This window comes from Cryptomeria japonica, chromosome 11 (assembly GCF_030272615.1).
Source record: "Cryptomeria japonica chromosome 11, Sugi_1.0, whole genome shotgun sequence".
Taxonomy (NCBI): Eukaryota; Viridiplantae; Streptophyta; class Pinopsida; order Cupressales; family Cupressaceae; genus Cryptomeria; species Cryptomeria japonica.
Window position 1 is genome coordinate 282,597,643 of NC_081415.1, and position 13,813 is coordinate 282,611,455.

Below are 13,813 nucleotides of genomic sequence, written 5' to 3' on the forward strand. Positions count from 1 at the left end.
CTTTAACTCTTAAATTGATTTAATAAATTCAATATAATAATATTCACAACTTTCAAATTGTCTAAACTGTGCATTTATTATTTACATTAACTGAATTGATCTAAATAATCATAAGAGAGATTATTTTCCTTCCCCATAATTAATAGCACAATTCGATATTTACTCTTAAATTTAATTTGTTAAATTAATATTTAATATTATAATATTTATAATTTAAACTAATATTTAATATTATAATATTCATAATTTTCAACTAACTTATTTAAACTATGCATTTATTATTTATATTAATTAAATTAATCTAAACAATCATAAGAGAGATTATTTTCCTTCATCATAATTAACAACACAATTCTCACACATTCTTGACACAAATGATAAATTTTTAATACTATTGAGCCATACTTTTTGCTTCTAAATCATTAGATGGCTTTTCTCAATCTAACATACTATATTAATTACTGGTTGATTTTTAATACTAAAATATGATCTCCATGTGTTTTGTAAAAGGCTTGTAGATTCTTTAAATTACTTATTAACTTCTAATACTAAAACATAAACTCCGTATGTTTTGTAAAAGAAGTGTAAATTCTAATTTTTATTTTTATTTATTTATTATTAAGAACAATGAAAGTTTAGTCCAACAATCTGAATTCTGAAGCCTAACTCTTTTAAAGACTACCCTTAATAATCTCTGGAATGATGTCCAAGGATTGTCATCCACACTGCCAATAAATAAAAAATTGAACCCACAACCTAACCAAATAAACTAATCCCAAAGATCAAATTGTAATTTTCAAAGCCGCTGTTGTACTAGTGGAATATAGTTATTTGAAAATATCATTACAATTGGCGCCAAGCGAATGCCAATCCATAAAGCAGGGCAAGAGTCCCGAGAGCTCATTGTAATGTCAGTAGTACACCATATCACTGGTCATGGCAAAAAGCATTTCTAAATCATTCTACTCAGTTGGTAATTTTCCACGTTTAATCCCCGCTTTGCATTTCAACTTTTTATTGTTGTTTTTGTTTGGTTTAACCATATGCAAATTGCAGGCAATTGCAAGATCGAAGTTCAAGGAAATGCGGAGTATGAAGAAGGCAAGGATGAACTATACATATCGATCGACGCTGCTGCCAAGATCAAAATTTCAGGTGCACTAAAATAGATTGCTATTATTCAAACTTTTTTGTTGAATTGCATTTTCAATACATGTGATTGGCTGCATGGTGAATTTGTAACAGTGGATAAGCCTAGGAGATACTCAACCAGAAGATCGCATAAACAGGATCTGTTCAATCCACGAATTAAACGTATTCCCGCACCTTTTTTTTTGACCAGAGGCGTAATTTTTTTAGTTTTGCAAAAATAGCTTGGTAAATTTAGTTATTTGTAAAGCCCACAAGGGTTGTTTTGAGGTCTCTGGATATTTTTACAGTCCGTTAATTGTTGGGTATGGAGCTGGATAGTTTTGTTCACAAGCTTTGTGTTCGGTGTGTAAAGAGGGCGAGGAAATACCAGCCGAATGCTCCTTTGTGTGTCTCAATCCTAAAGAGAATGATGCCCGCACCAATGCGCTCCTGGAGGTATGCTCTCGCTGGTCCTAGAATTTCAATCAATGTTATTTGAGATATTTTTTTCTAAAAGTGTTAGAAATTGTTGAATTATTTAATAGGGTTTTCATGAATGTTGCACGAGTAGGAGTAAATACATAGGCCATAATCTGATAACAGCTGCATCGAAAAGCCTTTTATCTTGGAAAATTTACAATTTATGGGAAACTCAAGTACAACCTTCCATCACCACTCGCCTTCCCGTTGTGTCCTTTTATCCTCTCGTTTTTAGTTATGCCTCTATATTGCATCAAGAATCAGAGAGACACAATTTGGGAACTCTATAAAGATGCACTCATAAATGTGTACTGCTAGACTCATAAAGTCTGTGGAAGGTTAGAAGAGTCCAGCATCTGCTCAAATAATTTAGGTAAAAATTTTCTCCAACGGCAGCATGAGTTTTTCGAAAAATTGTATATAAGAGTCGGAGATTTGGTGTTTCATAATGAGGACCATTTTACTAGAAAATGTCTCCAACTTGAAGAAAAATGCTGTGAGCCATTGCTTAACCTCATTTAAAAAACCCATAATAATTTATAAAAGATAACTAGAGATTATTGTAGTTATAAATTACTCCTAATAGCGATCATAAATGTGCTCTTTACAATAATAGAAGCTGACTTTTTAACTACTGCTTATTGTTCTTAATTTGCACTAAAAGTATAGTTTTAGAAATGAAAATAAACAACACTTTATCTAAAGATGGTATTCTAATTTACTATACTTTAGAAATCTGATTTTCATGTAATATAACAATAAGACACCGAATAACTCAGATCTACGCCAATTGCAGTAAGACAAGAGTCGAAATGAAACTGTTATTGAAAAGGAATCAGGATAGGGCAAGAGGATGCATTCCTTTTTTGTTGTTTGGTGCCAATTTGGAGGTGACATATGATTGGAGGATCTACTACAATGTGTTCTGGAGGTGTACAAGGATTATGGAAATTGTATTTAACAAGGACACTTTGCCAAATGCGTAGGTGGTCCTCTCTGGGTGCTATTGACCTGGTGTCCTTCACTTGTGCGCCTCTTCAACTCTTGGAGTTGATTGCTCAAATTTTCCTTTCATTGCGATCCTTGTAAATTTTGAAGAATGTTGGCAAAGATTAGATTAGCCTGTCAAAGTTTGAAAGGAATGGGGTTTTGTTTTTGGAGATTGCCTCAGTCAAACCCTTGCTTTGGTATTTGTTAGCCTTGAATAACTCCAATGTGTGCTTCCTAAGGTGCAATGGTGAACACGACGTGTGCTAGAGGGCAAAAGCAAAATCAATGGTGGTGTATGAACTAACACAAAGGAGGAATATGGGTATTGAAAGATCACAAAGTGTGCAAAGGGTTTGAATGGCTGATTTGTCACAAACAAGGTTTGGCAATAGAGATTCATAAAACTTAGTATTTGAAAGTTGGAGGAATAGGGGAGTGAAAATGCAATAGCATGTATGTCATGCCCCTGCCTAATACCTCCTAAAATCATTCTTAAAAGACAGATTATACAAAGTAAAACTAAAATCATTCAAATAGAAAATTGTCTTATTTATAAGACATCACAATTTTCTAGTCTCCAGCCGGCAGTCATTAAGAATTGATCAACAAATATGTCATACAACAAGCTATAAGTTAACAAACAGGAGACAAAAAGTTTACAAAGTGCCACGACTAGATCAAGAGGCATAAGCAGCAGTTATAAAGGGGCGCGATTATATGTAAACAATGAAGTAATTAATTGAAGAGTGGTGTCCCTTGCAGGGTGAAGGGGTATGACTTCTTACCCTTGGAAGCTATAAAAAGGAGAACTCCATTTTCAATCAAGGAAGCATCATCAGACAGCAGAAATAGAAAGACAATCAACTATCGTAGAAGTGGAAATCAGCATTTGATCCAACAAGAGTTTGCAGACTAAGAATTATTATATTAAACAGCAGTTTATATAATATTGTGGCTCTAAATCAAGATATTAAGCTGGCAATTCATTCCCAAATATAATCCATGCTTCATTTGGGAATTCTAGGGCAAATTGAGTAAAGTCCCAATAGGGGACATTACAATCTGTCATTCCCCTGCCTAATGCCTCCTAAAATCATTCTTAAAAGACAGAATATACAAAGTAAAACTAAAATCAATCAAACAGAAAATTGTCTTATTTATAAGACATCACAATTCTCTAGTCTCTAGCTGGCAGTCATTTAGAATCAATCAACAAATATGTCATACAACAAACTATAAGTTAACAAGCAGGAGACAAACAATTTACAAAGAGCCACGACTAGATCAAGAGGCATAAGCAGCAGTTATGAAGGGGTGCGATTATTGCAATGCAACGACCCCCTTTAGAATTATTCATTAAGGCTAAGTGATGCGTGTAAGTGTTAACAACGAAGTGATAATTGAAGAGTGGTGTCCCTTGCAGGGTGAAGGGGTATGACTTCTTACCCTTGGAAGCTATAAAAAAGGAGAACTCCATTTGCAATCAAGGAAGCACCATCAAATAGTAGAAATAGAGAGCAATCAAATATCGTAGAAGTGGAGATCAACATCTGATCCAATAAGAATTTGCAGACTCAGAATCAATATATCAAACAACAGTTTATATAATATCGTGGCTCTAAATCAAGCTATTAAGTTGACAATTTACATTCTCAAACATAATCCATGCCTCATTTGGGAATTCTAGGTTAAATTCAGTAAAGTTCCAATAGGGGACACTACAATTGGTATTAGAGCACTGTTCCTACCAGCCTAAGGGACAGAGAATAGTTGATGTAAAACCAGCCAAAGGGCTCAAAGGGCTTTGGAAAGAGAAAGAAAGAAACTTACATCCACCAATAACACCACGATTGAACAATGGGCAACAAATTGGGTGCTTTCATGGAGCAAACCACTCGAGCTTTCATGGAATAGAATGAGAGAAATAAAAGAACAACCCAACTTATCCTCCAAGCCATTCAAAATATGGGTTACAATAATTCTTGACCCAACCAAACCAATGGGAGGGATACCATCTCTATCCACTTTGGAAATACCAATATCTCACCAAGGGAATTAAACCCTAGGCCAATAAGACCAACCTTCCTACCTAGGGAAGAACACATAGAAGAGGAAGAAGCAAATATTCCAACCATGGATAATATTGATGAAATTGTGGAAGCATATTCAACACTTGATCCCACATTTAGGAGAAATGTCTCTTTTAAGGATTGTTGTGATTGTAAAATGCAAACAGTCTCTGGTAGGAAAAGAAAACAACCCAACAAGGATTTGAAACAAAGGATAAGTAAAATAACCCTTTCTAATTTTGATGGATCTGGGAAAGTCATGACACGATCATGGGTCCAAAAGATGGACACTTACCTCTCACTTAGTCCCATGATGATGGAAGATGCCGTAAAATTTGCCATACTCCACTTGGAAGGAACAACCCATGATTGGTGGCATCGTGGCCTTATTACTCAAGACCACCGACATATAACAACATATGATGAATTCACTCAAAAACTTATCCAAAGGTTTGATAAAAAACACCCCCAGTGGTACTTTAAGGAGCCAACTCAAATAAGGCAACATGGAACTGTAGAAGTGTATGCCACTAAAGTCCAAAAACTTTTAGTTATGGTAGTTGAATTATCTCAAAGTAGACTAGCCTACCTATTTGTCAAGGGATTAAAAGAAACTATCCGTGGCTTGGTGAGTGCCCTCAATCCTATATCACTTGAGGATGCAACCCAAAAAGCACTAAATTGGACATCACACCCACAAAGGACAAATACCATACAAAGAATCAACCTTATCCCCGACTGTCTTACAATGAAAGAAAGGAGCTCATAAACAAAGGACTATGTTTCCAATGTAAGGGAAAATGGGAACATGGACACGATTGTAAACAAGATTAACTTAAAAGACAATGGGAAAACCCAAAAGAGAAAGGTTTGTGCTTCAAATGCAAGGAAGAGTGGAGGCTAGGACACATATGTAGAAGCCAAATACGTAGTATAGAGGCAATGTTTGACGAAGAAGCAAAAGGAAATCCAAGTAAGAAAACAAGGCATCATGAGGAAGATCTTAAAGGCATCCACTCAAAAGAAGAAAGGACAATAAACAAGTGGATCTTTGTGGATTAGCCAATCTAGTAATTACGAAACCCTTATTTCCTCAAGATATATGAGACATATTAAGCAAATGTTTGAAGCATATTATGACATATTAATAAGCATATGGGAGCTGTAAGATGGGTTAGGCCTACATTTTGACTCTAAATGGCTTATGAGTAGCAAGATGGGATTAGGCCCACTTTTTGACTCTAAATGGCTTATGAGTAGCAAGATGGGGTTAGGCCTACTTTTTGCCTCTAAATGGCTTGTGTAGTGAGATGAGGTTAGGCACACTTTTTGGCTCTAAATGACTTATGAGTAGCAAATGGGGTTAGGCCCACTTTTTGGCTCTAAATGGCTTATGAGCAGCAAGATGGGGTTAGGCCCTCTTTCTAGCTCTAAGTGGCTACTTCTGTCTTTCTTCCTTAATCCGGCTAGCTTGTAGGGTATAAATAAATCAATGGATGCATTCTAGTCAAAGAGAAGGAATCTAACAATTTGTGTGTTTATGTGTATGCTTTGTGTCTGCATATATTCATGTGTATGCTTTGTGTTTTTATATGTATGCACAGTGTTTGAATATCTATGATTACTATATTCCTATCATCATGAGATTTCTATTTTTGGTTGATCTAGAATATGAGAATAACTAGAACGAACCAAAAGGATACAAATTTATTGCATTTGAGGTCATAGATGTGAGTCATGCTGCTAATTCTCTTCCCCATATATGGGAAGTTCACCCTTGCCTTGTCTCAAAGAGATATCCATAAGACCAACCAAAACAGTTTCTTATGATTACAAATGATGAGAGGAAACTTGTCTTAAAATTACAAACCTTGCAAATTTCCAATCATTGGTTGAGATAACTTGGAATTAAGGGCAAAATATACCTTGGGTTAAAAATTGAAACTCAAGATAATATAGTTTATTATAATAGAAGTTGAATCCTAAAATAGATCCTCAAAAAGGTTAGGAGTTGTATATACCTAGCCGTTTTCGATTTAGATTCATCCATGATTATCCACGTTAGAATTGCTTGAGGACAAGCAATCTTGAGAAAGGCAGACTGTCATGCCTCCGCCTAATACCTTCTAAAATCATTCTTAAAGAACAAAATATACAAAGTAAAACTAAAATCAATCAAACAGAAAATTGTCTTATTTATAAGACCTCACATTTTCTAGTTTCCAGCCGACAGTCATTAAGAATTGATCAACAAATATGTCATACAACATTCTATAAGTTAACAAACATGAGACAAAAAAATTACAAAGAGCCACAACTAGATCAAGAGGCATAAGCAGCGGCTATAAAGGAGTGCGATTATATGTAATGCAACGACCCCCTTAAGAATTATTTATTAAGGCTAAGCAATCCATGTAAGGGTTAACACCGAAGTGATTAAATTGAAGAGTGGTGTCCCTTGTGATTAGTTGAAGAGTGGCGTCCCTTGCAGGGTGAAGGGGTATGACTTCTTACCCTTGGAAGCTATAAAAAGAACTCCATTTGCAATCAAGGAAGCACCATCAAACAATAGAAAGAGAAAGATAATCAAATATTGTAGAAGTAGAAATCAGCATTTGATCCAACAAGAGTTTGCAGACTCAGAATTAATATATTAAACGACAGTTTATATAATATCGTGGCTCTGAATCAAGATATTAAGTTGACAATTTACATTCTCAAACATAATCCATACCTCATTTGGGAATTCTAGGGGAAATTGAATAATGTCACAATAGGGGACATTACAATAGACAAGATAATAGAAGAGGGTTTGTGAGAGGCAAGAGAAAAGAGATGGCTTATCAAGTCTGCTCTTCAATAGAGTTTTTGCAATGTGTGCTAGTTTGTAATGGAGGAAGTTGAAGTTTGATAGGAATAAATCTTCGCATGAGGGATCTAGAGAGCAAAGGAGAGGGTGAGAACAAGAAGAGCCGAAAGGAGGACAAATGAGGTCCAAAAAATTCTTTTATAGAGTTTATTGGAAAAATGATGGCTGAGAAAACATACTAAGGTAATTGTTTAAGGTTTTGGTGGGCTAAAGGATTCCAAATTTTCAAAGGACACTAGTGCACGCGTTCCTTGAGCAGGGGCACTAGTGTGTGGAGGTATAGAGCTGTAGAGTGCAAATAATAGGTTATAGGTTGTCACAACCTATGTCACAGGGTTTGACAAACATTATGTATGAATTTCAAATTTTTGGGAATTCCACTAGAATCTAATTTTAAAAAAAAAATTTGCCCTAGAGTTCGTATAGAACCATGCTCCAACTTATTTAATGAAAATATTTTTGGTTGTATGGAAGAGCCGAGAAACTTGGGCAGGAATAAAGTTTGTCGGGCTTTGAATATGATGGTAAACAATGGAGGCAGGTTGGTTTGCATTGAATATTGACTACAATTGCCCTTGATCCTGCGTCATGCATCTCGACATGTGAGGAACCCGCCTAGCTTAAGATGCACGTTGTTTAAGCTTTAGCTACCTACCTAGGATAGGTGAGATTGACACATTTATGTGTTTGCCTCCGAAGAATAAAATTTGGTTCCATGTCGTTTTGATAGTTTGGTGGTCACATAGAGTCGAAATCAAGAGCTTCATAGTTCGGCCATATCCAACGAAAAGTGTTGTTCGATTCATCTCTTTCAAGGAGTCATTTAAAATTTTTTTGAACATCTTTAAATTTATTATTATGTAATAAAAAGTAACATAATATTGTTTTTTTTAATATTAAGTAAAATGAAAATGTCTTGCATCATGTATCGAGGCCTTTACCAGGAAATGTTACTGATTATCATACTAAGCTCTTAGTAGTATACTACATAATTACATTTGAGATATACATCTTTACAAGACTTATACGAAAAATTGTGACAACATCTGATGACTATGCAAAAAGGAATTCTACCAAAATATATGATCTTCCATCCACTTGATGCTATTGTTCCAATTTTCCAAGTCTACTACTCGGGGGGGTCCAACAGGCCCTCCATGTTCTCCTATGCCTCGACTGGTAGCGTCTCTTGCTGATTTCTGTTCAGTTTCCTTCCTTCATTGAGTTCTTGCATGAAGGTTTCTAGTGCTCTCACAAGAGGAGTCTGCTCCTCCCTGTACTGCGCATTGTGTACCCATTCGATAACTCTGAGGTATAAACTCTTGTGGTTCCATCTTGCACAAGTCTCTCAAATTTCTTCTTAGCCAACTTCATAACTATGATAACCTGCATATCAAAATTATGAAAAATGAGTCTTCTTATAGACTCAGTAAGCAACTTGCCCTTACCTCGATATCTTTCCTCATTTCTAAGAGACCAAATTTGCCATAAAATTTCATAAGATAACAGAAACCAGAAGAGATTACTGTCCTTTTTAAGCCCTTTTATGAAGCCATAAACAATATCATGATAGGAAATAATATCAGAGAATTTAACACCAAATATATTCCATACTTCCTTAGCCACAATACATTCAAAGAATATATGAGCAGTTTATTTAGAGATCCTGCAAATGCTACAAATAATAGTGCCTTGTTGATTGTTTTTAATAGGTAATCTCTGCAAAAGAAGTAACCATTTAAAGCATTTCTTCTTAGGCATAACATTACTGACCCATAAAACAGTAAAAACATTTTGCCACTCCTTGTTAGAGCAATTAAAATTCCACACAGTATTGAGAAGAGAAATTAAATCCTTATTGCAGCATAATGAATCATAAACAAAGTTAGCCTTGGTGTTTAGCAAAGGAGAGCCATCCACCCATTTGAATAGTTTGAATCTATCTTCCACTTCAAACTGCGATCTCCCACATCTTATTTCCTTCACCCTCTCCTAAGGTGTGGACTTTGCCATCACATTCCCTTCACCCTCTCCTCGGCGCAACCCTTCACCTTAATGCTTCCTTTGCCCATCCAAGGGCACGAGCTTCATTATGCATGGCTTAAGGGAAGACATGTTTTGCGTACCTCTATGAGATAGGACCCACACCCAAGGAGACTTTTTAATTCAAATTTGAATTAAATAAAACAAGGCGGCGTCCATCTTTTAAAACGAAATTGCAAATATTAAATGAGGCAAGTCGGCTTGGACAAGAGAAATCGCACCCCCTTAAACGATTATAAAAGAAGTGTTGTTCATTGCATTTGATCAACACACATTGATTGTGCAAATTGAGCTCATATTTTGGCAAAGCGAATTAACCTTTGAAGGCAGCGATTCGGATCATTTGATAACAATAGCAGTGGTTCCACTCAAGCGATAAAGCAAGCTCATCAACAATTCAACGAACTTCATATTGGCAAGGAGAATTGACATCCAAAATCAACGAATTCTGTTTGAAATCAGCACCAGCACTTAAAGCGATTGGCATTCGACATCAGCAATTAACATTTTCAGATATGCGATTTTGCATCAAAAGTCATGTAAACATCAGCTTTCGACATCATTGTCCCAGTGAAAGAACATCAGTATAAGGACAATTTTGCTAAAATAAAGACCAAATTTGAAATTACCATCCAATTTTAAACTCATTCGCAGGTCTGAATTGAGTTTACTTGATCGTTTTCATTAAAATCAGACCTAAATTATTTGCTGGTACAGCTTCAGGTTCCTTATGTTTAACAGATTTCATTCATAGGATGCTTCTTTTGTTGCATCTTTGATCACCTAATATGCTTAAAAGCTTTGTATTTTGATTAGATGATCATTTTTTCTAGATTCAGGTGAGTCTAAGATTGATATATATGCCTAGGGTTTTAGTAATTCATCAATGAATTTATAAAGGGATTACTAACCTAGACACATTTTGATATTGTAACATTGAAATCACATCACAACTCTAATTTAGACTACTCTTGCAAGTAGAACATGGCTATTAGTTTATTGTAACTTAGTGAGGAAAATAAATAAGGATTCGAATCCTTATAGGGCTGGGCCCTTCTTCTTGATGTAACATGGAGACTCAGCTGGGTCCTATTCCCATGTAGCGTGTGGCCCTTAAATAGGGCAGAACAATTAAGGTAACGTGCGAAGGTTAAATATAAAATATGGGGGCCGACCCCAAAGGAAAACTTGCACGTTAGAACTCATATATAACAAAGTCATTTGCCATTCAATACACACACAAAACAGCGAAAAAGGATATCTGCTTTAAAGGTGCGAAAGTTGTTACTGAACTTGGCGAATCTGTTCAAGGAGATTATAGCGAATTTGTTCAAGATCATAGCGAACATTGTTGCTGTTGATAGCAAGTCCTTCAAGGTGCAGATCTGATACTTTGTTGCTGTTGATAGCAAGTTCTTCAAGGTGCAGATCTGATACAGACCCGAAGCAAATATATTCACTTGAAAGGGCAGACTTATTCCCTGTGGAGGTAAGAAACTAGTGCAAACCTGTTCATGATAAAGAAGCAGATCAGATTTATGCAAGTGTGCAGAATACAGATCTCAGATCTGAGTTGCAGCTAAGTACACATTGTTACCTTTTGGAATTGAATGCATAATCAGACCTGTGGGTCTTTAATGCTGGGTTTTTCCTCTTAGGAGGTTTTCCCAGGGTATTTGCGTGTCATGTTTCATTATTGTTCATCTTTATGTTTATGCCTAATTCTGAAAGTCACTAAACTAAACAGCAAATCAATTAAGATTCAGTTTTTGAGTTTTCCATTAAATCTGAAAGTCTAATTTCAACAATGGCAACCCCGAAGACTGGAACTGGTACACGACAAACCCTCATCAAGGAGATTCAAAGGGTGAGGCGCTAGAGTCCAAGATAACATCATTTTGGAGCAATGTAGGAGACACCAATCTTGGGAAAATTGACATGAAGAAGTTCCAAGGCTCCTTGTATGCTACCAAGCCATCTGGATTCTCACACAAGATGATTGAGAGCAGGATAGTGAAAGCAACAAGTTTCCTTCCGGCTATACAATGCAATGAGTTGATTGTCGAATGCGCCAAACACTACGACGCCAATAGAAGAACAATAGTGGCACCTGGTGGCAAAGTACTTGCCTACCTATCAGAGACGGCTATCAGCGAAGCCTTTCATATACCTAAACTTGATGACATGGTTTACAAAAGCAAAGAAGCATCATAAGTGTTCTATGAGGATGACCCCGACAAATGCCTTGGCATAATCAACAAGTATTGGTTATTGAAGAGTAGACCTGGCATATCCAAGGTACCCACCATTGCTTCCTCCAGACTCAGTTGACAATTTGGAAACGATGAGAATTTCGGCACACTTGATGGATGCTTGGATAGATAAGACTTTCAAGAAGGTGAATGCATTTGTGAAGAAACTAGTGAAGACATTTGATAGAGCTGTTAGTGTTCTGGAAAGAAATCAAATCCTCATGGCAGCTTATGACACTTTCTTTTTCACCAGAGACTATACCATGCCAAGACTACAAGCAATGAAGAACCTACCTAAGCAAACCTTGGTGAGTGGTGGAGTATTGAGAGATGAACAGTCGCCTGATTTTCAGGAGTGGTATAACTTGCTCCTAATGAGTGCTAGCGTAGGTTTTTATTTTCTCTTACGTTAGGGAATATTTGTTTTTCCTACACACATCATTAAGCTTGCTTAAGTTATATTAGAATGGTTAGTATGGAGACACGTGGCATAATCCTACAATCACATGTGTCGTTCACACCCACATTTGAGTAGTTGAATGTCACACCCTCTTTTGGATTTATTTGCCACCTCCCCATAACCATTTCTTGTCTTTACCAGAGTTGGCATAACCATGTATTTGGCATTTACCAAGTAGGTAAAAATCACTCCTATTTTGGGCTATAGGGAGTTATTATTCCTCTTGGTTTTATTTGCCCATATTTTCTTATATAAACAACCCTCACCTCTCCCTATACTGAGAAGAGGAGAACACTAGCTTAGATTATGAGTCTAGTTCAGTGCTAGGAGACTGCCGAGTTTTGTTCAGCTCTTGGATTCTTGTCTTGCTTTCCTTTAGTCACATTAATCTTGAGTGGCTTCATAGCTAAATCTTACAATGAGGAAGGTCATTTTTGAGGATAACAACAATGGATGCACCCAAGTCAATGGATCAATTAATTTTATACATGATAAGATTGTAGAGGTAGCCGAAATCATGCTTGAAAGAGAGATGAATGAAGGAATTCACATAGATGTCGATCAACTAGTGGAAAGAGTAAAGATCATATTCTTTGGAGTCGACGGATCACCTTTTGAGAAATAGTTGGATGATATACACACATCATGGTACTTGCCAGCAAGACTCGAGATTTTGGGCCAGGATGGGAGACAACCTTTGCCCTTGCTTTGGACGAAGTTAGCTACTTGGAAGAACAATTGAAGAACTTGCCTACTGCTCCAATAACAGAGATTTGGATTCCTGATGTCCAGATTTGTTGAATTTGCAACAAAAGAAAAGGATAATGAAAACAAGATTCTAGAAGATAATTCGGTATGATCCCACGTGGCATCATTTTTTCTTATTGGAGGATTTTTCCTCGATGATTGTGCCAAATGGATGTCACATTCCCATTGGTTGATATTTAATAATTGACAATAATTAGGTATTTTGATGTAACAAACCCTAATTAGGGTTTAGGTGGCACAATCTTGGCCCTTTGATTCTAATTTAATCTTGGCCATTCATTGTACTTGAGAGCTCTATATAAGCTCAACTCATTTCATTTGTAAAGGATTGATTATAATAGTTTTGAAGAATTGTTGCTTGATGCTGCATAATTAATATAATCATTGAAGTGTTGGTGATTTATTGAGTTTTGGAGCATTTGCTTGTTTCTTCATCCTTTCATGAGAGAATTTAATATTGAAAAGACAAAAAAATCAGAATAGAATTTGCTTTAAGTATTTTAGATGAATGATAGATGCATGTGCATGATTGATAGTGAAGCTCATTGTTCATACTACTAGTACTCCACTGATGGTGAAGTATCCTGCATAGTCGACTGAACTCAATCTAGCTAAAGCTTAACTTGAATTACTATTTCATCACTAATATGCTTCATCTTGAAGGTATCTATGCTTGTGGTAGTGATTTGAGAATCATCAAGCTACCCTTAGAAGATTGCACTAGCGTCGTGGAGATGTTCATGGCATGTCA

General features: G+C 36.1%; 1 protein-coding gene across 1 annotated transcript in view; it reads left to right on the forward strand.

Annotated features, from left to right (window-relative positions):
* The first annotated feature begins 698 nt into the window (after window positions 1–698).
* Window positions 699–13,813, forward strand: part of LOC131047481 (uncharacterized) — a 106,782-nt gene continuing 93,667 nt past the window's right edge. Inside the window, exons 1-4 of the mRNA XM_057981389.2 lie at window positions 699–973; window positions 1,057–1,155; window positions 1,246–1,314; window positions 1,505–1,587. Coding sequence (XP_057837372.2) covers window positions 937–973; window positions 1,057–1,155; window positions 1,246–1,314; window positions 1,505–1,587 — 288 coding nt within the window. The 5' untranslated portion in view covers window positions 699–936. The remainder of the gene's footprint in view (window positions 974–1,056; window positions 1,156–1,245; window positions 1,315–1,504; window positions 1,588–13,813) is intronic.